General features: G+C 36.7%; 1 protein-coding gene and 1 pseudogene across 1 annotated transcript in view; both read right to left on the reverse strand.

The window, feature by feature from the left end:
* Positions 1 to 27134, reverse strand: part of CSPP1 (centrosome and spindle pole associated protein 1) — a 97421-nt gene that overhangs the window by 63771 nt on the left and 6516 nt on the right. The window contains exons 2-5 of the mRNA XM_074319130.1: positions 23987 to 24095; positions 22008 to 22107; positions 5977 to 6080; positions 5231 to 5254 (exon numbers count right to left, since the gene is read on the reverse strand). Of these exons, the coding sequence (XP_074175231.1) occupies positions 5231 to 5254; positions 5977 to 6080; positions 22008 to 22107; positions 23987 to 24085 (327 nt within the window). The 5' untranslated portion in view covers positions 24086 to 24095. The remainder of the gene's footprint in view (positions 1 to 5230; positions 5255 to 5976; positions 6081 to 22007; positions 22108 to 23986; positions 24096 to 27134) is intronic.
* Positions 24871 to 26199, reverse strand: LOC141568594 (large ribosomal subunit protein uL4 pseudogene; annotated as a pseudogene).

Here is a 27134-nt window from a genome sequence, read left to right on the forward strand (position 1 = left end):
GTAATACCAAGCTAAATAACTCATGTTCTAATAAACCATTTCTCCTCACTTACATTTTCATAGTAGGCATGCACATATCTTAGAATGTCCTACACTAAAAATTTATGCTTCAGATTCTAATTTCAGTTGGAGTTTTAGCTCAGAATTTTATTAAATGACAATTAAGATTACAAAATAACAAATATCAAGAGTTAAACAGAAGTGCTAACTGCATTAATCACATAAAAACTAAAAAAACAGCATTTTTTAATGCTAAAATTTTCTTTTACTCATTAACATTGGTTATAAAGTAAAACATAATATGGTAATATATTAACTTCTACAGCTCAAGTTAATAAATAATAAAGACTAGGATGACTATATTTTAAAAGTGCCTACAAATTTCAAAGTATTATAAGACACATTGTTACATTCAACCTTAGATAGTTCCTAAAACATTATAAATTTTACTTAAGTTAGTAAATATGTGTAAATAAATAATACACATATGCACACCACACACACACACTTTCTCTCTCTCTCTACACACACACAGAATGCAACTGTCAAGCAAAGTGCTAACCACCTCGTTATCTATTAAAAACAGTGCCAATGATTAAGGATTAGTTTAGGAAGTAAAATCATTTCTGGATTTAGCTTTCCCATATTTAAAGTAGGGAAAAATGTTTCCTCACACAATGCAATATACAGATGATGCATTATTATAAAATTGCTTACTTGAAACCTATGTAATTTTACTAACCAATGTCACCGTAATAAATTTAATTAAAAAAAGATATTACGGTATGTGGAAAAGTTTATAGGTTAACTTAGAAAAAAACTGAGGCCAAAAGTATAAAAATAAAAAATTATTAAAACTCAAAAGTAGAATTTATGACATGCTGACTTTTAGAAGAAAAAAGAGAACAAGGGAAACTTAGAAGGACAAAGGAAAATTAATTTTATACTTCTCAGATTCAGTTATAATTATTTTTCTATCAAGAACTTCTGGTTAAGATTATAGTATATTAAGAATAAATGGTTAGAGAAACAGATCAAGTGCACATTTGTCTATACATTACACATTTCTTTAGCCTCTTTCACTAGCAAGTAGTCATTTTCCTATTAACCCACTCTGCCTGCTAAATAAAAACTACTGAATGATCGATGTGATTTTTTTCTTGCTAGAAATAAGGAATCTACAAATCTAAAATACAGAAATTCAGTTTTAACCTCAATTGATGTATGTCTTTCTGTAAGGAAAACCTTACATTTAGAGATATGTGCATGAACAAAATGGAAGTAACATATAATAATGATTTGTATTTTGAAGAAATACTTTTAAAAACTTTGAAATGTGTAGCAGGAATTACTCTCACTCATCCTCATGTTTAATCTGAAAATATTACTTCGGGGCAATAATAGAGAAAGAACTCATTTCGTTTATGGGACACATAAGAAAATAAAATAGTTCTCAAATAATCAGGCTGAAATTCATTTGTTAGTTCATATGTAAAATTATCACGGTATAATTACAAAAACAATAGATTAAAATATGAAAGAAAACAAAGCAATAACCATCTTAGTAAGTTTCTTGAAATTCCAAACTTAGAAAAAAAGTTCTCAAGTACAAAGAAGGCAGCACCAAGAACTGAGAGTTCTTTTAGTTTAGGCAGCCTTCCGATATAAATAAACATTTTCAAATATAACACATAATAGGATTTGAAGCATTTTCTAAACTACAATTAGATTCAAATCAGAGATAACTATGATTGGCATTGCAAAATTCTAATCCTCACTCAAATTACCTACATCGGGATGAATACTAAAAAGATCAGGTGAGCAGCACATAATAGCTACAGAATAAAGAGTAGAAGACAAAGAACCATAGAGGCTTTGCAATATTAATTAGAATACTGAATGTGCAGCATTACGTCTCAGAAAATTTCCTGAAATACTACAAAATGTAATCTATTTGGACTAATATATGAAACAGGTCCCATTAACTGCTCAAAATTTAGATTTAAGCCTTTCAAGTCAAAAAGGCAGTGACAAATATGGGACCCTGCCACATTTCTATCTCCAAATCAAAAGTTAGGTTGAAGTATAGCAAGTTTTCAGTATTAACACAAATGACTAAATAAAAATAAGAAATTGACTGAAAGAATTCATAATACTGTTTATTTGTTCATGTTTACATATATTTTCTGCTAGGGAAATTGGCACTCTAGTACGTTGCTGGTAGGACTATAAATTAGTAAAGACTTTTTGAAGGGCAATACAATCATTTCTGTTAAATTGTTTAAATACCATGGGCTTCAGCCCTGCAGTTGTGCCTCTTGGTGTCTGTACTAGAGAACTATTCATAAGTGCATATTTAACTCTGGAAAACTTGAATTTGGTGTACTAATAACCTTTATCAAACATATCTACAGACAGCATTTTTTCCTACTTACTGCACTGGTTCATTCTGAACTGAAAAAGCGCTAGCTTTATTAAAGAATCAACAGGTTTCTCATGCTTCCAAGAAAGTCACTCATAGTTTCCTGCTATTTTAGAAATGGATGTTATATAAGTCCTTAGAATTACAGATGGTAGAATTTTCTTTTTAATTTTAAGAAATAATATGGATTAACCATCTTCTCTTACAGATGAGAAAATTTTAGGTTCACTGAGGTGAGATAACTACTGCCCCCCCCCAAGTTATCCAACTAGCTGAAGATAGAATCCCAGTTCATACTGGTGCTAGTACCAGTCTGTGTTCTCAAACCCCAACTATGTCCTGAGGATTCATTCTTATTTATTCTCAGTGCAGCAGGCATAGCTAGTTGTTGACCCAATATCCATTTTCCCTTTTTTCCCTCCTAAGAGTTAAAAACATTAACTACCCAGAATCCCTTGCACCCAGACGTAGTCTGGCAAGTGAGATGTAAATGGAAATCTGCGGGGTGGGGTAGGGGCCTTCAGGAAAGCTATTGTTTTCTTGATTAAAAACAAGAGAAAGAAGAAGGATATAGCTGGCATGCAATTTCTTGACCCTTTTCCATGTTTTCTCCTGAAATGCAGACCTATCTGGAGTGTCAGCAGCCATATTATCTGCATAATAACAGAAGCTACACACCGAGGTTGGCAGGGTCGGAATATGGAAGGAGTCTGAGCATTGGTGACACTAGTGACATGGCCTTTGCATTAGCCGTGGACTGGCTACCTCTTGCTGCTTCTTGTTATGCCAGAAAAATAAACCCGTTTTTTGTTAAAAAAAAAAAAAAAATAAGAAGAAATTATAAACAGCTTACAAAAACAATCATCCAAAGGAACTGAAAAGCTGATCAAAAAAGTTAGTGCCATTTCACTTAAATATATGTTCAACATAAGACACCCATTAGATTTCTAAGTGAAAATGTCAAATGAGCAGCCAAAGAGGTTCAGGCCTGGCTGAAAATATAAATGTAGTGATTCCATTTAACAACTCTTCTTCTGAGAAGATGTTCTTCCTGCATTGTTAAATGGTCAAGTGTCTTTCATTCTAGAAACAGTAAAGAAAATGGTAAAGATGGCAGTTGCTTGTTTTAATGGCTCGCTTTGACCAAATTTAAAGATTTGAATTTTTTTTTTAATATGCATGTAATCGACAGCCTGGAAGGCACAAGAAATCCATAAAGAAGGAGACTTGTAGAGTGTACATAATCCAGGGGTCAAGGAAGCTATTGCAGCCACCTCCCCTACCCTACATATTATATTTTCTTTTTGCCTTGTTTGCCTTTTCACTCCACTTTCTCAGATGGCAACCAAAATTGTCCCTTTCATATTAAGGAACTATTGCCCCTCTACAACTTGATAATCCAACACTAAAAACTCCTTCACATCCCTTTGAATTTAAAGATTCGCACTCCTTGATCCCTTTCCCTTTCCACCACTATTCTTTTTATTAATCATACATCTATGAAGTAAAGTAAAAATCCGCAAATGAAAATGGTAGCTATCATAGGGAAACCCCACCCAATAAAGAGGGGGTGGGAAGGATAACGAGGTACAAGACCAGGGAGGCAGGCCATCCTGAACAATTTGAACTTTTATCCAGAAGGCAGTGAAGAGATACTGAAGTATTTAAATCGGTAAGACAGACTCATTCTGGAAAGCAGCATAGAGAACGGCCTGAGAATTAATGGAAGGAGATCAGTGAAAAATCCACAGCAGTAATTGAGGACAGTAAGATAAGAGTCTCTAACATGCGGAACTAACTGTCCTGAAACAGTTACCAAGCTCCTCACAGGCTGCTTCAGGAGGCCAAGGCTTGCTGCCTACCACACATTCCAATTTAAAACCCACTGCTTTCTACTTGGACCCTGTCCTATCTACATCATTATTTCTCACTACTCTCAGGAAGACTCTGACTTGGTCAGGCTGGTGAACCTAACATGCCTCTTTCATACGAAGCCCAAGTCTACCCTCCACGTCCTTCTTCACTCTATACTTTCCATCTGAAAAGCTTCCTCTCTTCCCTCCACTCGCCTCGAGAATAACCAAATTCTAGCTACCCTACAATGGCTTACCAAATAACACCGAGGCCTTTCCTGACCACTTTATCCTCCTTGGCAGTTACTACTTTCTGGGTTGTACATTATCTCTGCAACTAGATTCTAAGCCCCTTGAAGACATGATTCATCTTCATGATTAGTGTTTAAAAAGCATTGGTTGAATGATGAATGGATGTGTGAGCTGCTTTTTAAAAAAGGTTTTGTGTGTAAAACTACAAAACTTTTATTTTCTCTTTGTTTTCACACATAAATTTACAAATGCAAACCACAGGTTTGGGTACAAAAATATCAAGTAATCCAAATACTGGCAACACATGGTTCAAAAACATCTTAGAATATCTTGAATATTCTATTATTTTATTAACTTAATATGATTAATAATTTGAAGAACAAAACTGGCATGCTAAAAACAAATGAACTTACAATAGATGCAGAATATTTCTAAAGGATACATTAGAAAGCAACAAAAACAAATGCAAAGCAGGAATCAAAAGGAATGCTTAATTGTATTAATGGAAAATTATAATGTATAGAGTGCCATCTTGCCAAAAGCAAAAATACAAAATGGTACTATTCAAACGTCTCAAAATTACAAAAGAAGCTATTTTTCTTATGGGAGGGCAGCAATAGCATAGATGCAAATAATTGCAAGCCACTAGATGTTAAAAAATAATAAAAAAAATTGAAGGAGAACATTGTGCAGGCAACCCTACCTTTCTTTTTGCTTCTGTAATACCCTAAAGTCAAGGGAAACAAACCATTGATAACATATTCTCAGAGTCCTTTCTCTCCATGTGCAAATCAGAATGAGCAAGAGACCATTTATACATTTGGAACAAACATTATAAAGTAGTAAAAAACCAAAGAATATTTGAGGATGACTAGAAACATCATACTTGTTTAAAATAATTTTATAACCTAAAAAGTAAATTGCATTTTAAAACTTAAGTCTTCAGCTTAGCTGTTAATAATTTACCAAAATATACTTAAAACAAGAGTTCTATTAAGTAATCAGATTAAATCATAAAGCCAAGACTTTGGTGGTTAAATATGTTAAATGAACTTTCGTAAACTTAGCTCATAAGAAAGTAATTAACAACCAGAACTCCACGTGTCATTTTAACACATGGTTGGGGGGGAGTAGAGGAGTAGGGAATCATAAGTGGGCTATCTTAAACCATGGTAACTTGACAGAAAACATAAACCAGAATTTACAATCCCATTTACAATTAGAATCCACCTCCCTACTCCAAAGAGTCTGTTATTCCATGAAAACAGTTCTTAGCACCAATTTTTTTTTCTATCCATGCCATATACGTCACTCAACTTTCACTATAATACCCTATTGCTAGATACCACTGAAAACCCAAAATTAACACATGTAACTAAAACCTTAGGAAAACAAATTTAGGAGATGACTTCTGAAGCATAGGACCCAATAATTAATAGACCTCTTTACCTGAGTAAGATAGCGTCTGTAATCTTGTCGCAATTCTTCTTTTAGTTTATGTTTCTTCCGTTCATAGTCTTCCCCAAGTGGTAAACTTAACCCATAATCAATTCCTAAGAAGAAAACAAGTTCTTAAAGCAATGTAACTCATTTTCAATCCAATCTCAATTTTAATACAATCTCCTATGACAAAGCACAGTAGGAAGCAATACAGCCACGTTGATTCTGAGACCGGGATCGGGATAATAATTTTTTTATTTAAAATGTTCAATAGGTAATACAGTCACATAATGGAAAATATGGTCCCACCCATGAACCCCGGCCACTTAGTTCTCCTTCCTGCCCAGAACCACCAACATTACTATTTCTCGTATCTCCTTCAAGAGACTTTTTATGCATCTATAAATAGATACTTTTATATTATAGTGCTGGTGTGGGGTGGGTGTGCGTATATTTACTTCTTCCCCCTTTAGATGATGGGTCTACACTGTTTGGAATCTTGCTTTATCAAGGACAGCAAAACGAAAGCAAAGAAAAGCTGTTACCTTTCCTCCTTCAGTTAATTCTACCAAAATTTCTGTAAAATAAATACTGACAACAATTTCAGTGTTTTTCAGTCTGTGAAAATTAATAACATGATTTTTTAACCAACACAAATATCCTTGCTATAACAGGTTTGAGAAAAATTAGGGCCATGCGTGGTTCAGGCTGAAATTTCCCAAGTGAAGCCACCAATTCTGATTTCACATAAATGGACATTAATTTTTACTGTGGTAAAATGTACATAATATAAAATTTACCATTTTAACCATTTTTAAGTGTACAATTCAATGACATTAAGTTCATCCAAAATGTTGTGCACCCATCACCACTATCCATTTCCAGAATTTTTTCATCATCCTAAACAGAAACTCTGTAAAAGGATAATTTTTTTAAGGAAAACTTCAATTTTAAGCAGTGTTTCCTTACACAGAGTTCAAAAATCAATATACATTTTGGGGTAATGACAATAGTGATGGTTGCACGACTTGTAAATACACTCATAACCACTGAATTATACAATTTAAAGGGATGAACTCTCTGGTATATAAAGGATATCCCAACAAAGCTATTACAATCAAATCACATACTTTTCAAATATTTTAAATAGTACAATATTGTGTCAAGAAACAAAGATATCAGATCAGTATTTGATTTCTGAAGTCCCTCTGTCTTTTCTTAGTCCTACTATGTAATACTATGCTATAAAAAAGTTATCATTTCTAAACAAAATAAAATTTTCCTTAGAGAGTCAGCTACAAGCAATATAAATGAAGTAACTGACTAGAGTTTATAGACTGATAAGGATATCACCATTTTTGTGCCTTGTTCTTCATAATGCAACTAAAAGATAGGGACCTATCATGAATGTATCATACCACTGCTTTATTACATCACTGAAATATTTCAGGGACAAAAAGGCCAAAGCAGCATAAACATAAATGAATGTTGAGTCTTCTGCAATACTAAATTCCATTTTCCATTATAAACATTGTAGAATTCTGTTTATGAACAATGCCAGCCTCCTTAGCTGCTGATAAAAGAGGGTGTAACAGGATTCCTTAGGATACCTCTCACCCATGCTCCCAACACTCTTACAAAAAAATCTAAAGCATTTCATATGCTTGGAATTTTAAATCACCCTAGAAAGGCATTCTTTCCTCACAAAGGAATCTAAACTATTTTATTTTTTTTTTGGTATTACAACTGAAAAAAAAATTTTAATTAAAGTTTATTGGGGGTGACAATTGTTAGTAAAGTTACATAGGTTTCATGTGTACTATTCTGTAATACATTATCTACATATCACATTGTGTGCTCACCACCCAGAGTCAGTTCTTCCATCACCATATATTTGATCCCGTTTACCCTCATCCCCACCCCTCTCCCTCCTTACCTTTTAATGATACAGAATTTAAACCTAAAGAAACAATTTCAATTCTCACATTCAGAACAGAGTATCAATAAAAAACTAAACAATATAATCAACTGAGGTCAGGTCCATGCTTTATTCAATTTTATAATGCCTGACATACAACCTGCACCCCAGAAATGTTCACTGAATAAATGTGTGAATGAATATATGAATGAATGCCTAATAGAAAGGAAGGAGAGAAAAGAAGAAGAACACACTATTCTTAGAATTTCATTTTTGCTTCCAGCAGCCTGATTGCTCAGAGAGGAAGCATAACAACTGGTAACCACAGTTACCTGTCTCTAGTCAGAGTCACAAAGGATGCTCTATTGTGTCAAGGAGAAGCAAACAATGCTGCAAGGATGATGCCTCCCAACTTGCTCAGCGCTGCTCTCAGGGAACAATTCACGGCTTTCTGAAAAGTCATGGGTTTAAGGTGGTTTTTACTACTGTTTTTCCATTTTGCTTGGTGGACTTTCGTGGAAGAGTAGGAAGAAAAATTTTCATTTTCACATAAATTACTGTTCATACTAAGTTCAATTTTATTTATCATGAGTATTTGCTTTTTCTATTAATTCAAATAGTATTTGTAATAATTGTCTTAAAAGACAAGTAAATATATATACATAATGCCTTCTTTCTGAATTTAAAATTTAGATTTAAAGTTTTATTAAGGTTTACTCAACAGAAAATAATAACTCTTGAATTCTTATTTTTCTCAGCTGGTACCAATCTTCTGGCATTAGAGGTAAGTCATAGAAATAAACCTAAGAACTTATGGAACAATTTATTCTGTTCATTTTAACCTGTGCATTAACAATGCATCTCGGGGGCTGGCCCGGTGGCTCAGGCGGTTGGAGCTCCATGCTCCTAACTCTGAAGGCTGCTGGTTCAATTCCCACATGGGCCAGTGGGCTCTCAACCACAAGGCTGCCAGTTCGAGTCCTCGACTCCCGCAAGGGATGGTGGACAGCACCCCCTGCAACTAAAATTGAACACAGCACCTTGAGTTGAGCTGCCGCTGAGCTGCCGGATGGCTCAGTTGGTTGGAGCGTGTCCTCTCAACCACAAGGTTGCCGGTTCGACTCCCGCAAGGGGTGGTGGGCTGTGCCCCCTTCAACTAGCAATGGCAACTGGACCTGGAGCTGAGCTGCGCCCTCCACAACTAAGACTGAAAGGACAACAACTTGGAAGAAAGTCCTGGAAGTACACACTGTTCCCCAATAAAGTCCTGTTCCCCTTCACCAATAAAAAACAAAACAAAACAAACAAAAAAAAACAACAGTGCATCTCAGTTGACTTTAATGAGCTAAGAAACATGGTGAGACTCACTTATTCAGAGCAGTTGTCTTCTGCTAGTTCTAGTGGTGTTGGTGTCACCTTAGGGCCATTTGAAGTGCTGTCACTTCAGCAAGGACACCACCACTGACTCTAACATTATGCTTCAGAATGACATCAGTTAGAAACATTTGGTTTCTATAGTGATTCTGGGTTAGATAAAATATTTAAAACTAAAATACACAATCTTTTTAAAACTAATACACCTTCTAACATAGCACTCATAATACACACTTTATAAAACAAATTACCATGGAATACTTAGTTTCTTCTTTTCATTATTACATTACCATAAAAAGTCATTATGTAAAAATAAAGGACAAATTATAAATAATAATAGGCCTTTCCATAAGCAGATGACTTACTAAGAGATGTGACTATTTTTTTAAGCGTAGATGTATTTTGACATGATCACACAATGGAATGTTACACAGCAATAAGAGTATATGACTTACAATTACAATACAACAATATGGATGAATCTCACAAACCTGCTGAACAAGAGAAGCCCAGACACAACAGTACATACCCTTTCATTCCATTTAGCAAAGACACACACAGCAGTACGCTGTTGAGATGTGACTACTTTAATTGAGGAGAACATTGTACTCAAACTTCAGCTATAAAGCTATTGTTACAAATCACCCACTGGACGTGCTCATATCACACAGGATGTGCTCAATTCCTCCAACAAGTTGTGACAACACACGTGAAGTGCTGCCTCCCCGGGAAGCTCATCAGAGACTCAGTGCCCAAGGCTGTCACTGGGAGCTGGTCATACAGGCACCCTCTGCCTAGCATGTACACAGGTTCCCCAAAAGGGAAGCACATGTCCTGTATAAACCACATGGTTGCTGCACAACGAGCCACACTAATCCCTTAGGGAAAAGTTTTATAGCAGTGCGGAAAACCATTTACTCAGCTAGCTTCCAGATACTAGCCCAGGGCCAGCTTTGAAGCAGGCCTTTCTAAGGACAGGCAGTCCCAGGCCTGTTGTTAATAATGTATAAAGAAGTGTAAGCCCTTGCCCAACGGTACAGCACCTAGTCCATAAACAAGCAAGCAAATAATTTCAGTAGAACATACTAAGTGCTTGCTACTTGACTCCTTCTATAACCTACTGCAAGTACCAATCAGTTTGGTACACAGTGAACTTTCCTTTCAGCCAGGGATAAGGTTTTATACCAGGTCTAGGTTGATTTTTTTTTTCAACTCAAATTTTAGATTCTTTTTTGGAATAAAACAGGCTCTTAATTGTTTATTACAACATTATTCATGAGTTGCAAAACTTCTCTCTCCATGTTTTCCCCTGTTCCCATTTTAATCTTCTGTATCCCCCATTCAATCTTGGCTGCCATAATCAGACAGAAAAGGCAGGCACACTACTTTCTTGCATCTGTAGCAGAAACCTTAGCAACACAGTAACTGTTCCAGGTCTGGCAATAAATGCATTAGGTTGTTTTCCATCTCAAGAGGTCATGGTCATGTCCCTGTAATTTAAATCACGAAATGCAGAACAGGGTCTATAAGGTATGATCAAAACCTACAGTGAATGTTTAAATAAAAAGCTTTATTACAGTAAAAGACACATTGCCATCAGCCCCCTCAAAACACTTCCACGTTGCTTTGAACACACTCATCCCATCGTTCCTGCCACTTCCTGAAGCAGTTCTGGAAGTCCTCTTTCGTGAGTGTCTTTAGCTGCACTGTCGTGGCTGCCTTGATGTCCTGAATTGATTCAAAATATTTTCCTTTCATGGTCATTTTGACTTTGGGGAAGAGCCAGAAGTCGCACGATGCCAGATCCAGTGAATAAGGTGAATGAGGACACACTGTAATGTTTTTATTTGACAGAAATTGCCGTACCAGAAGTGATGTGTGACACAGCGAGTTGTCATTGATGGAGGATGAAATAAAGACACTCACAAAAGAGGACTTCCAGAACTCCTTCAGAAAGTGGCAAGAATGATGGGATACGTGTGTTTGAAGCGAAGGGGAGTATTTTGAGAGGAATTAATGGCAATGTGTCTTTTACTATAATAAATTATTTAATGTAAACATTCACCATATTTTTCGATCACACCTTGTATGCTACCATATAAAGAAAAAGAAGACAGGGCTATATCCATGGGTACAAGGTCTACTCAAGAAAATATACAAGAAACTGCTTTAACAAGAGAGACTGAAGGACAGGACTGGGAGGGTATGAGATAATAGAAAATATAGATAGATAGATAGATAGATAGATAGATAGATAGATAGATAGATAGATAGATAGATGATAGATAGATGATAGATAGATAGATAGATAGATAGATAGATAGATAGATAGATAGATAGATAGATAGATGATAGATAGATAGATAGATAGATAGATAGATAGATAGATAGATAGATAGATAGATCTCTGCCCCTAGTTCCTGGCACAGAGCTACTAAAACCCTTGTAATTTCCCAAGTTATAACAGCACTAGGCTGGTCAAGATGGCGAAATAGAAAAACATTGTGCTTACCTCCTCCCACAACCACATCAAAATTATAACTAAATTACTAAACAGCCATTACTGAGAACCACCTGAAGATAAGCTAAACAGACTCCTATAAGTAAGGATATATTTTTTAAAAAGCCACAATGAGACAAGTAGGTGGGGAGGAAACTTGAAATGGGCTCGTCACACACCCATGTGCCCATGTGTGACATTTAGAATCAGGAGTGTTATCTTGGCTGCGGAGGTCTCCGCCTGAGGAGCAAGAGGTCCCAGCCGCACAGCTGGCTCCCAATCCAGGGCACCAAAAGGAGTCCCTGTAACATCTGACTGTGAAAAACAATGGGGTTTGAATCAGTTAGATGGAGGGCTGCTGGAGTCACAGGCAGCATAGGGGCACCAGAAGGAGAAGAAAGACAGCAAGCGATTCAAAACCTATTTGAAGAAATAATAACAGAAAACTTCCCTAACCTGGTGAAGGAAATAGACATACAAGTCCAGGAAGCTCAGAGATTCCCAAACGAGAACTCAAAGAGGCCCACACCAAGACATATCATAATTAAAATGTCAAAGGTTAAAAAACAAAAGAGAACCTTAAAAGTAGCAAGAAAAAAACCTGTGAGTTACCTAAAGGGAATTCCCATAAGACTGTCAGCTGATTTCGCAACAGAAACTTTGCAGGCCAGGAGGGAATGGTAGAAAATACTAAAAGTGATGAAAAGCAAGGACCCACAACCAAGATTACCCAACAAGGCTACCATTTAGAATCAAAGGAGAGACATAAAGAGATTTGAAAAGAGAAAGCTAAGGAGTTCATCACCACTAAACCAATACACAAGAAATGTTAAAGAAACTTCTTTAAGTAGAAAAGACAAGATCAAAAATGTGAAAAAGAAAACAGAGGAAAGAAAAAAAAATGCTCACTGACAAATGCAAACAGTAAAAGCAGTGAATCAACAAACTATAAAGTTAGTACAAAGGTTAAAAGGCAAAGTAGGAAGATCATGTGTAATTACTAAATAAATCAAGGAATGCATGCATACACACACACACACACGAAGTTAAAAAAAATGACAAAAATATAGACATAAAAAGGGTGAGCAAAAATTGCACTGCTTTTAGAATGTATTCTAACTTAAGCAACCATCAACTTAAAATAGGTTGCTATAAACATAGTTTGGTATATAGGATGGTATATAGGTTTCATGGTAACGACAAAGCAAAAATCTACAAAAGATACACAAGAAATAAAGAGAAAGGAATCCAAACAAGACACTATAAAAAGTCATCAACACGCAAGAGAATAAGAAAGGAATAGAAAATAACTACAAACACAATCAGAAAACGATAAAAGGTAATAACTACATACCTATCAATAATTACTTTAAATGTAAAAGGATTAAATTCTGCAATCAAAGCTATACGGTGGCTGAATTAATAGAAAAGAAAAGACCAATACATACTCATACACTGCCTAAAAGAGACCCACTTCAGATGGAAAGACACACACAGACTGAAAGTAAAGGGATGGAAAAAGATATTTCATGCAAATGGAAATGAAAAATGGCTGGGATAGCCATACTAACAGATAAAATGGACTTTAAAACGAGGGTGATAACAAGAGACAAAGAAGGACATTCCATAATGATAAAAGGATCACTTCAACAAGAGGATATAACTTTTGTAAACATCTATGTAGCCAAGGTAGGAGCACCTATATATATAAAGCAAATATTGATGGACATAAAGGGGAGAAGTCGATGGTAATACATCATAGCAGGGGACTTTAACATCTCACTGATATCAATGGATATATCATCCAGACAGAAAGTCAATGAGGAAACAGTGGCCTTAAATGACACATTAACCTGATGGACTTGATATTTTTTGGACAATTCAGTCAAAAGCAGGAGACTATACATTCTTTTCAAATACATATAGAACATTTTCCAGGATAGACCACATGTTAGGACACAAAAAAAAAGTCTCACTAAACTTAAGAAAACTGAAATATCAAGCATCTTCTCCAATCACAATGGTATGAAACTAGAAATCAATTACTGAAAACTGAAAAACACACAAACACATGGAGGCTAAGCAACATGCTACTAAACAAAGAATGGCTTAATAATGAGATCAAGGAAGAAATCAAAAAATACTTTGAGACAAATGAAAATGAAAACACAGTGACCCAAAAAAGATTTATGGGACACAACCAAAGCAGTTCTAAGAGAGAAATTTATACCTACCAGCCTATATCAAGAAACAAGGAAAATCTCAAATAAAAATCTAACCTTATACCTAAAGGAACTACAAAAGAATAAACAAAGCCCAAAGTAAATAGAAATTAAGAAAATCATAAAGATCAAAGAAAAAATAAACAAAATAGAGTCTAAAATGAGTACAGAAAAGATCAATGAAAAGATTTAAAAAATTGATAAACCTTTAGCCAGACTCATCAAGAAAAAAAGAGAGAGGGCCCACATAAAATCAGAAACAAAAGAGAAGTGACAACTGACACCCCAGAAATAACAAAGGATTATAAGGAAATACTACAAACTATTAAATGCCAACACATTGGATGACTTGGAAGAAATGGAAAAATTCCTAGCAACATACTATCTTCCAAGACTGAATTGTAAAAAAACAGAAAATCTGAACAGACTGATAACTACTAATGAAATCAAACAGTAATCAAAAAACTCCTAATAAACAGAATCCCTGGACCAGATGGCTTCACAGGTGAGTTTTACCAGACATTCAAGGAAGAAATAATACCTACCCTTCTCAAACTATTCCAGAAAATTGAAGAGGAAGGAAGGCTCCCAAACTCATTTTACAAGGCCAGCATTCCCCCGGTCCTAGAACCAGACAAAGACACTACAAAAAAAAGAAAATTATAGGCCAATGTCCTAGATAAACACCGATGTAAAAATCTGGAACAAAATATTGGCAAACTAAATTCAGTACTCCTTTAAAAAGATCATACACCATGATCAAGTGGGATTTTTTTCCTGGGATGCAAGATTGATTCAATATCTGCAAATCAAGTAATATGATACAAGCACCACATAAACAGCTGAAGCATAAAAATCATATAATATCAACAGATGCAGAAAAAGCATTCGACAAAATCCAACATCCATTTATGATTAAAAAAAAACAAACTCTTAGGAAATTGGGGATAGAGGGAACATACCTCAACATAATAAAGGTTACATATGACAAGCCCACAGGTAGAATCATACTCAATGGTGAAAAGCTGAAAGCCTTTTCTCTAAGATCAGGAACAAGACAATGATGTCCGCTTTTACCACTTCTATTCAATGTAGTATTAGAAGTCCTGGCCAGAGTAATCAAACAAGAAAAAGAAATAAAGGCATTTGAATTGGAAAGGCAGAAGTAAAACTGTCACTATTTGCAGATGATGTGATACTATATGGAGAGAACCGTAAAGATTCCACACACACACAAAAAAACTATTAGAACTAATAAATGAATTCAGTAAAGTCACGATATACAAAATTAATATTCAGAAATCCGTTGTATTTTTATACACGAATAATGAACTATCAGAAAAAGAAATTAAGAAAACAATCCAATTTACAATTGCATCAAAAAGAATAAAATATCTATGAATAAATTTAACAAAAGAGATAAAAGACCTATACTTGGAAAACTGTAAGACACTGAAGAAAGAAATTGAAGAAGATATAAATAAATGGAAGCACATACCATGCTCATGGATAGGAAGAATTAGCATCGTTCAAATGTCCATACTACCCAAAGCAATCTACAGATTCGATGCCATCCCTATTAAAATATCAATGACATTTTTCCCAGATCTACAACAAATAATCCTAATATTTTTATGGAACCACAAAAGATCCCAAGCAGCCAAGGCAATCTTGAGAAAGAACAAAGTTGGAAGTATCACGCTGCATGATATCGAACTATACTGCAAGGCTATACTAATCAAAACAGCATGATCTGGCATAAAAAAGACACACAACACACAGATCAATGAAACAGAATAGAGAGGACAGAAATAAACTTATGCCTTTATAGTCAATTAATCTATGACAAAGGAGGCAAGTATATACAATAGGGTAATGACAGTCTTTTCAATAAATGGTGTTGGGAAAACTAGACAGATGGGTACATCAAACTAAAAAGTTTTCGCACATTGAAATCATCAACAAAATGAAAAGACAACTTACTGAATGGGAAAGGTATTTGTCAATGATATATCTGATAAGGGGTTAATATTGAAAATATATAAGGAACTCATACCACTTAACACCAAAAAAACAAAACAAAACAATCCAATTTAAAAATGGGCAGAGGACCTGAATAGACATTTGTCCAAAGAGGACATAGAGATGGCCAACAGATATATGAAAAGATGCTCAACATCACTAATCATCAGGAAAATGCAAACCAAACCTCAACGAGATAGCACCTCACACCTGAAGAATGGCTATCATCCATCAATGATACAGAGAAAGGGAACCCTGGTGCACTGCTGCTGGGATTGTAAATTGGTGCAGCTACTGTGGAAAACACTATGGAGGTTCCTCAACAAATAGAACTACCCTGTGACCCAGCATTTCCACTTCTGGGGATTTATCCAAAGAAATCCAAAACATTAATTCAAAGAGATATATGTATCCATATGTTCACTGCAGCATTATTTACAGTAGCCAAGATATGGAAGCAACCTATGTGTCCATCAACAGATGAATGGATAAAGAGCTGGTACATATACACAACAGAATGTTACTCAGCCAAAAAAAAAAAAAAAAAAATGAAACCTTGCCATTTGCAACCACATGGATGGACCTAGAGGGTATCATGCTAAGTGAGGTAAGTCAGAGAAAGACAAATACCATATAATTTTACTTATATGTGTAATCTAAACAACAAAATAAATAAATACAACAGAAACAAACTCACAGATCAGAGAACAAACTGACGGTTGCCAGATGGGAGGGGGGTTAAGGGGATGGATGGGAAAGGCGAAGGGATTAAGTATAAATTGGCAGTTACAAAATAGTCACAGGTATGTAAAGCATGGCATAGGGAATAAAGTCAATTACATTGTAATAACTATGTATAGTGTCAGATGGGTACTAGACTTCTCAGGGTGATAGCTTCGTAAGTTATATAAATGTCTAAATATCATGTTTCACACTGAAACTAATATAATGTTGTATGTCAATTGTAATTTTAAAAGTTTTTTTTTAATTAAAAATAGAACTAGGAACATCTTTTGTTCCAATGAGGTGACTCTGGATGGGATCCTGGATGAGGTCCGGTCACTGGAAAGACGAAGCCATGATTAGAAGCTTGGGATTGTCGGCCCCACCTCCCATTCTCTTGAGAAGTGAGAAGGGCTGCAAATGGATAATGACCCATCATGCCTAGGTGATGAAGCCTCCACAAAATGCCCAAAATGCAGGGTTCAGAGAGGTTCCGGGTTGGTGAGCACGCAGAGGTAGAGTGGTGCCAGGAGAGGGCCTGGAAAGCTGCGCCCCGTCCCGCATACCTCGCCCTATGCAGCTCTTCCATATGGATGTACATTTATATCCTTTATCACATCCATTTACAATAAACCAGTAAATATAAATGAACCATTTTCCTGAGATACGTGAGCTGCTCCAGCAAATTAATTGAACCCATGGAAAGGGTTATTGGGACGGACCTCCAATCTTTAGCCGGTTGGTCAGAAGCACAGGTGATAACCTAAGCTTGCGACTGGTGTCTTAAGAAAGAGTCGGTTTCTCTTGTAGGACTGAAGCCGTAACCTGTGGGACCTGATGCTGTCTCGGGTAGACAGTGCCAGAATTTATTTGAATTGTAGGACACCCAGATGGTGTCTGAGAATTGCTTGTTGTTGTGAGGGGAAACCTCCACATATGTGGTGACCAGAGTGTCAGAAGTGTTTTACATAAAAGTGAAGGAGACACACAGGAAAGAAAGATGTTCTAGGGAAGAAGGTTTCTCTCTGCATAAGAAAGAAAAAAACTGCTGAGTTTTTCCTTTTCAGAGGATCACAAAATTTCATGCTATATATACTTCTGTACTCTTTATAACTGTTTCGCTGTGTGCATGTTTTTTCTTCATTTCTTAAATGAAAAACACAAAACAAAAAATACCTTCAAATAGGGCAGTAATCTCTTCCTCGTCATTGAGTCAGAAACTACATTTCAAAAGCAGTTGAGTCGAAATATATGTGCACATGGAAAAAATGCTGAAAGTACTGGCTGCATTATTTCATCTATTAAAAATGTCTTCCAGGTTGTAAAGTATCAAAATCAAAGGGATAATGCTCAACTTCTCCAAGGGAAAAAAATGTTCAACTTATCTAAGGAAGAGAAAGGATGAGGAGATGATCTGAGATATAATAGACCTAAATTTAAAAAAATTAATGGGAGCACTTCTCAACAGTAATGGTTATTAAACACGAAAATGAGTTAGTAAAAAAAGTCAAAGACTTGTTTAACAACAACAACAAAAATCACAAATATGCCTATTATGGCTTAAGGAGATAGACAATGTCATTCGCTTTTTAGAGATCATTTTCAGCTGACTCATAATTTTATTCAATCTGAATAAACTCCTTACCAAGGACATCATTTCATGATTTTATATGGACTAAACCACGTATATGCTGGGTATAATAAAGAATTTGGCTAGCCTTTGTCTCTGATCCCTGGGGGGTAACTTTAAATCCTTGGACTTTTCCAAGTGATGGGAGCATCTTTGTTATTCATGGCAGGTCCCTACGACCATACCTGATAGTTTACACTAATGAGGTGACCCGTGGTGAACCCCTAGATAATTTATGCTAAAGAGATGACACAGATGAGGACTGGTCACACAAGAAGGACCAACCACGTGACTAGATGGTGGACCTTAGAGCCATCTGACATCAGCCTGACATCAGGGGGAAAATAGGGGGTCTGGGCATTGAGCCCTACAGGGAATGATTCAATCAGTCGTGCTTACACAAGGAAACCCTAGTAAAAACTCTGGACACCAAAGCTCAGATGAGCATCCCAGTTGGCAATAGTCTGTATATTGTCACACATTGGTATGCCAGAGGGTGACGTACCACTGAGGCTGACAGAGCTTCATGTTTGGACCCTCCCAGACTGTGCCATGTGTGTCTCTCCCTGTGGTTGGTTCTGATTTGTATCCCGTTGCTATAATAAAACTGTAATAATAAGTATAGCATTTTCCGGAGTTCTGAGTCATTTTAGTGACTTATCGAACTTGAGGAGATAGTGGAAACCCCCATATTTGCAGTGAGCTAGTTGGAAGTGAGGATGGCCTATGGACCCCTGACCTTGCAGCTGGTGTCTGAGGTCAGAAAAGTCTGGTGGAGGACTGTGCCCTCAACCTGTGAAGTTTGGACCAACTCTGGGCTACTGGTGTCAGAAGTCATTGTAATGCCCCTCAAATCCTTCTGTAAGAGGTATAAATGGTGGAAAATGAGCCACATGGATAAGCATTATCCATACCGTCAGTATCAAACAAATGAATTTACAAAATCATAAAAATGTAGTGTTACATGATAATTGTACTATGAACTATCAAGAATAGGTTGCTTTCATTGGCTAAAATGAATATTGCCGATTTATATATTATTGATAGCTACAAGGTTTAATTACTCATTAAAGTATGGTGTCACAGCTTTAATTCAACATATAATTTCCAAACTTGACCTTTATCATCAGTTTGTTTTATAATTGCTAGGTGAGATCACCTAAGTAAACTCTCTATTGCCAAGTCATTTTACATTTTTCTTAATATCAAAAATTATATAATTGGCCTTATTTTAGGGCCACAATTATTCAGGCAAGAAGTCAGTAACTGAATATCGATTAGAGGTATAAAATTAGTTAAATTATATATTATTCTTTAATAAGATCCAGTGTGCATCAAAAATAATTATTGCTTCAGCTGGCAATAAAAGAAACATTCCATGAAAATTAAATTCTATACACCCAAGAGAATTGTTTATTTTTGCAATGAGGACCTTCATTCATTCATTTGAAATATGTTTTTTAAGCACCGACGTGCCAGGCACTGTGGTAGGAAAGCAATGAATACACAACGTCAGGCAAGCTGGCATGCCATTGTGGTCCAACAGAGAGCTCAAGTTCAAAACTATTCTTCAAGGGGAGTACTGACGCCATAGGAGCACAAGGCAGGAATGGCCAATACAATCTCATAAAAGTGATAAAAGGGTAAAGTGATCACACAGGAAACCAGAAGCCCTTCAAGTATTTGAAGCAGAGACTAACGTGATCAGTTTTGTTTCGTGGAAGGATATTAACGGCAGTGCCGAGACTTAGTAGAGAAAGTAGACCGTAGAACAAAAGAACACTAGAAAACAAATCTACATGAGACAATGGAGACCTACATAAAATAATGTCTGTGCACTTGGGGAAAAGTAAATTTATTTGAGGTTTAGGCATTAGAATCCGCTGGGCTTGTGTAATTACGTGCAATGGGCTATCAAGGGACGAGAGGAGTCAAGGATGACAGCCAGCTCACTGGAGCACCAAAAGTTTGAAAGGAATAAAGTCAATTTTGCAGATATCGATTCTGAGGTCCTGACATGCAAGTATAGATGTCCAGTAGGAAGTGAGATAATTGGGTCTGGAGATCATAAAAGAAATTCGGAATGGGAGTCACGAATACACTGATGGTTAATAGAGCCCGGTAAGCGGGTGAGGTCACTCAAGGAACATATGAAATGAAAAAGAGGGCCCAAGACAGGGGTACCAATTAAGGAACAGGCAGAGGTCACCGTCTGTACGTTCGACTTTAAATTCTCCATCATTTGTGAATGCAGCAATCAAAGAATAACTCTTAATGCAATTCTCAAAAATCAAAAACCTACTTTTAAAAAGATGTAAAAGAGGTTGAGAAATTTATATCGTGCACCATGCACCAATTACGTGCCAGTCATCTTTTCATATGTATTCAGTTATTGCCACAATAACCTTTTAAGGTAGATGCCATTTTTAAGATGAAGAAACAAAGAGCTTAAATAACTTGTGTCAGGTCGCAAAGGCCCAAGAACCACAGTCCAAAGCAACTTGTAATCGCAGAATTTCAAAGTAATTCTGACTGACCTTAGTGCTCGAGAGAACCTACCACTAAACTTTTAAAATACTATGTCTTGAAATAATCAAATGTTTGATTCATCAAAATTTAGGATTAAAAGATAATCCAACTTCTTTATGGTTCAGATAAAGAAATTGAGGGCCTTAGAGATTAAGGAACTTAACCAAAATATGTATAATTCTTAAGCTCACCAAAGCTGTATATCAGCCAATAACTTGTAAGAGAAACAGAATTGAAAGTGTTATCTATATATCCGATACTAAAAGTACGATGTTCACCTTCAGCTGTTTTTCTAGTAGAGAAAAAGAGCCCACTAACTATTCAGTCTCTTAGCCAATATCTCCTTGTACCCAGTGACATACAAATGCAATGCAGCTAACAATTTAGGAGTGAAAAACAGTCCACATGAGAACGAATGCTTTACCTAATGAACTTATCACATCTGACTTCCTTTATGTGAAAAAGTTTCAACCATCAATAATTCACTTTTTAAAAATTCATACATTTTCTTTTAAAAGAATGTATACCTACCGTGCTTGCTTCGGCAGCACATATACTAAGAATGTATACCTACCAATAAGCCAAAGTGTGGTAAAAAGTTTCCAAATGTTTTCCTATCAAACCATAGTCATAGTAGCAGTATAGCTGCAGTATTAACTTCTTTACAAGTCCAATATAGTTATCAAGAATTAAAATGGTCTTTCACCAAATAACATTGTGTTCATTAAGCATGTCTTTGATTTTTAAATAAAACCAAGTCCACCATTTTTATTCCACAATTACCACACTTTCTTTCTCCCTCTCTCCCCCCTTAACTCACTCACACACACACACACACACACACACACACACACTCTCCATTTAAATTTTTCAATTTTCAGTTATGTTATACATACTTACTGTTATAATTTCCTTAAATCATAACCAAGGCAATAACATTTAAAATCAGTACAAGGCTCTCAGCATATATTTCACATGTAGTCCATACCGTTATATGTAAGATTCTAGAAAGGAAAGTTACCAGGATTCCAAAAATACCTATTTTTTTCTGACAAGACAACACTCTTTCACAACAACCTGCTAAGAATATCTTAAAATCAATTCAGCACATTAATGACGTACCTAAGGAGCCCTTCGCCTGTTGACTGTTGGGTGGTATGTTTTCCTTCGCCATGGAAATTAATATTTTACTGTTTTCAGAAAGCTTCTCTGATGGCTTTCCCTGAAAGAGACATAATATTTACAAAAGCAGGGGAGGGAAAAACATCTATAAAATACACACTTTATCTCAGTACTTTTATTAAACAACTTGACAAAATTACACAGAATGTCATAGAAGAAATTTACATGTAAGGTTTGAGGAATTAACCACAGGTATTTAATACTATAATAATTGTTCTAATATTGAGTTCATTCACTCATCAACAAATATTCACTGAGCTTCTACCAGGCACTATCCCCGGCACTGGAAATACATGAGTGAAAAAAACATACAAGAATCTCTGCCATCATGGAGCTTATAAACTATTGTGGAAACACTAAATATAACATGTAATTTGTGTAATATGTAGAGAGTGATAGAGAAGGGCTATGGAAAATATACAGCAGCTAAGGAGGCCCAAAAACAATGGGGGAGAGACCACAAGGCCTCACTGAGCAGGTGATACTTGAACTTAAAGACTTAAAGATTACTGTTTATGTACTACTTAATATTAGAAATTAGAACACAGCCGTATTTAAAGCAATGTAATAACTCTTTGCAAACACTGTAAGCTGGTTCTAAGTACTGGAGAGTGGTGAAGAGCGTGACTTTGAAGCTGGATGCATGAAGGTTCCAACCCTGACCCACCAGTGTGTGTCTCTGGACAAATTACTTCACCCCTATAAGCCTCACTTTCTTTCTTGATCTGTGAAACAAAAAATTCCATCTACTTGCCAGAGATATTATGATTAAATGAGATAATACATGTAAAGTCCTTGGCACAACTCCTTGCACATGGCAGGTATCGTGGAAGGAAGACAACAGAGTATGGTGGTTAAGAGAACAAGCATTGGAGTTAGGATTTAGGTTGCCAGGGATCAAAGCCTCGTCCTACTAACTCCATCACTTTAGTCGCACTTAGGTAATGCGACTTCGCCATGCCACAGTTTACTCACTTGGAAAACGACAATAATAACAGTACTTATCTCACAGATTCATTTGCAATGTCATAGGAACCCCCTAAGACTATGCCTCATCCATATTTAGCACACAATAAATGTTAGCTATGGAAGTCCCTTTATATTGGGGTGCCCATGTTATTTATCATCTTAACCAGGATATCTTTGTCCAGGACAGATGCTAAACCAGATGAGACACTGGGACAACAGGTAAACCAGGACTGTCTTGGGCAAACCAATATATATGGTTACTGTCATTATAACGGACCATATGGCACAGATTAATCCTCATCCTGTATCTCATTACATAAACTGAGCCATGAAAGTAGGGGTGACTTCTGTCTAGATCAGTGCTATATTCTCAGAGCCTAGCACAGTACTTAGCAGTCTCAATAAATATTTGCCAAGTAGATGAATCACTCTTTCACCAAAACCAGAAAAGTTTAAGAAAGCTTTTCCAGACACTGCTTTGAGAAACATTTTAATAAATTTATATTCTGAAAAACAAGTGTACAAAAGAAACTACTCTAGTAAATTCACTTTTGTAGATTTCAAACAAAAATTTAAATAATGATTCATTAAAAAATTGAACTTTTCCACACAGAATATAAGAACTTGCTTTTATATCTATTCTGTTTCTATTCGGAAAGTCCCTTGTACTAAGGCTCGTCTCCTAATCATTTTATGAACCACATAAAGTACTAACTAAAACTCTAATTAAAGAGGAGAAACTGTGAGATAAAACTCCACAGAAGAAAAACTGCCTGCAGAATCACTGAAATCTTGTCCAGAGTCAGGCTCTCAGAGGCAGAACGCCAGCACAGGCAAACTAAAGCGTGAAACAGGCTTCTCACCTGAAGAGGCTGTTTTGCATTTACACGGGACGAATCTTCAGACACAATTTTAACGAAATTTTGTTGGAAGAAAATGATTAACTTTACCTTCATTTCCATGTATGGTGGATCCCTTTCCAATTCTGCCTTATCTTTGGCCAATTTGGCTTTTTGCTCTTCAATAAATTCATCCAAATTATGAGCCATTTTGCAGATACTAGAAAAAAACAAAAAACCCACCTCAATGAGTACAGCTATATATCTATATAAGAGTATTTTAGACTAATTATTAATATGCAGGCTTCGTCGACATTTATTATTCAATCTCATTGATCAAATTGAGAACTTCAAACAAGATTGAGGGAAATGTCTGCCTGCTTTCTCTCCCAACTCCCTCCAAAAAACCTGTAACATACTTTAAAATATCGAAAAAGAAATAAATAGGAACCAGCCACCAACATCCCTCCAACCCCCACCCACCGCCCCCCCCCAAAAAACAACTTTGAACCTTAAGCCAAAGCACCTTTTTAAAAGTTTTTTAAAACTATTTGAAGGTAATTTTGAACTTACAAAAAAGTTACGATAAGAATAATACAAAGAACAGCTGTATACTTTTTACCTATTCCCCAGTTAAGATTTTGCATCACTTATTCTTTCTTATGGTATTCACGCAAGTTCTCTCTTTATACACACAACTTTCTCTAAAATTATTCAGAAGGGTAAATTACATATATCATGGCCCTTTACCCCTAAACGTTTCAGTGTGAATTAAGAACTAGATTATTATTCTCTTATATAACTTCAATACAATTATCAACTTCAGTAACACTGATTTTTTAATCTACTCTCCATGTTCCAGTGTTGTCACCTGACCTAATACTGTCCTTTATAACATATTTTTCTCTCTCCAGTTCAGGATCCATTCTAGGTTAGGTACTGCATTTTATTATGTGTCTTTAGCCTTTTTTCCCCCATGTTTCTTTGATCAGATTTTTATTAAAAATTAGCTGTGCAAAGTGACTGGACTTTTACAGAAAAACAAATTTAAGTTTATGCCTCAGGCTTTTCTTCTGTGGTGGGTTTCTTTTCTGCAGGCTTCTCAGCTGCTGGTTTCTTGGGAGCTGCAGCCTTTTTCCCACCAAAGGCTCATTCTGCTTCAGAACATCACCAGCCTTCTTTCCTTTCTTCCCAGCTGCTGGCCTCTTGCCTGGAACCCCCTTCTCATCGGCTTTGGCTTCTCACGCTGCTGCTGCTGCTGCTGCTGCTGCTTTATCCACCCAGAGCTGCCTGGTGAAGACTGGCGTCCCGGCACATGGTCTTTCCATGTGGGTTTAGATTCAACGTGATTCTCAGGTTTTTCAGTGGATTCTTCTTCAAGAATCTGCAACGAATCTTCCTGCGTGGTGCTCGGGGGGCTCTTTGGAGCTCCGGGCTTTTCAAGATTCTGCTCAGGTCTGTAGTGAGCATGTTGTGTGTGGGAAGGTTGCAGCTACTCTGCAGGGAGGCAGCTTTACGCCGAGTGCCATACAGACCTTCTAACTTGCAGAAAGCACTTTTGGTCTGAAGGCAGACACGGCCCACGTGCCCACCAGGAGAAAGGTTCAGAATGTTCAGTTTGTTTAGATTAAGCAGAGTAGTTCCAGGGATGTTTACGAAGGCTTTGATGATGCCGTTGTCCTCCTTATAGATGACGCAAGGTCCCCTGCACTGGATATGATGACAGTTTCTCATTCTGCCCTTGCCGCTCTCATTCGCTGAGAGGCATAGACTTTTTTGATATCATTCCAGGCCTTAAGCTTCTTAAGAAGCAAATCAGCCTCCTTGGTCTTCTTCAGCTTCAACTGTATCTTCAACCACCAAAGAAGTTCAGGAACTTGCTCAATATGATGGACAGACACGACCAGCGCTGGTAAGGCCGAGGCCACCAGGGCAGAGCAGGTGTCATATCGCTTCTGTGTTGTGTTCACTCTGAGGAGTCCATGGCACCAGGTTTCGGTTGCTGCAAACATGTGGCCCCCACAACACATTTTGCCAAAAGCACCCTGGCCTGAACTCTGGGAATTCGAGCCACAGCTCTGCCAGGACCCACGGCTCAGCCCTGACTTGATGACCTGCTAACCCACTGACAGCACAGGGCCGTCTGTTGTTCTTGTGCAAGTTGGTGTGAACAGGGTTCACAGTATCTGTCGAATGGGAGCCTTGAACAGAGCAGGCAAAGCAACATTTCTGCCAGATGACTCCCCCTTTTTGGAGAATACCGATGTCAGTGAACGAATATACGCCATGGTGGGGACAGGAGACGGCCACGCTCCTCTCAACCTGGTGGCTCCCACAGGAAAAGGTTCTTTAGCCTTCTTTCATTTGGAACATTTCCACAGCCTTCCACTTGTACGACACCATTGTTTTTTAATACAGCCCACTCACCGCCACCCTCCACCTTTTTTCATAGAATAGTCTTCATTTAAGGTTTGCCTGAAGTTTCTCCATGATTAAATTCAGGTTACGCATTCCCAGGAGAAATACTTAGATGGGATGTGTCCTTCTCAGTGTCAACAATCAGAGACACACGATGTCCACGTGCCCTTTATTAGTGATGATAGTTCTGATCACCTGGTCAAGATGTTGTCTCATTTCTGCACTATTGTTCCCTTGCAACTAGTAAGCGGTCTGTGAGGAGATATTTTCAGACCATGCAAATATCCTGCTCCTGATCACAATGTCTGAGATTTAGCATCAATAGGTGATTCTTAATTAATCCACTCTTTGATTCTAGATGGCTGCAAAATGCTAATTTTCCAAGTCCACCACTTCCTGCATATTTATTTACCAGTGAGCACTTAACCATTTTATTCTAAGACCCCTTCCTTCATCCGTATTTACTGGCTTATCAGTCTGAATTCACAAATTCCTGTTTTCAGTAAGCCCTGGAATTGTTTTTAAACCTATGAGCTGTTGTTTTTATTGAGGAATAACTTACATACCATAAAATTCACCCATTTCGTGAACAGTTTCCATTACCCCAAAAATTCTCATGCCCTGTTGTAGTCAGTCCTCACTCCCAACACCCCCGACTCAGGCAACCATCAATCTGTTTTCTGTCTCCATAGTTTTACCTAATCTGGTAATTTTATTAAATAAGTCAAACAGTATGTAGTCTTTTGTGTCTGGCTTCTTTCACTTAACGTAATGTTTCTGAGATTCATCCGTGTAGTTGCATCTATCAATAAGTAGTTTTTTTATTGCTAAGTAGTATTCC

This window comes from Rhinolophus sinicus, linkage group LG14, assembly GCF_036562045.2.
Source record: "Rhinolophus sinicus isolate RSC01 linkage group LG14, ASM3656204v1, whole genome shotgun sequence".
Lineage (NCBI taxonomy): Eukaryota > Metazoa > Chordata > Mammalia > Chiroptera > Rhinolophidae > Rhinolophus > Rhinolophus sinicus.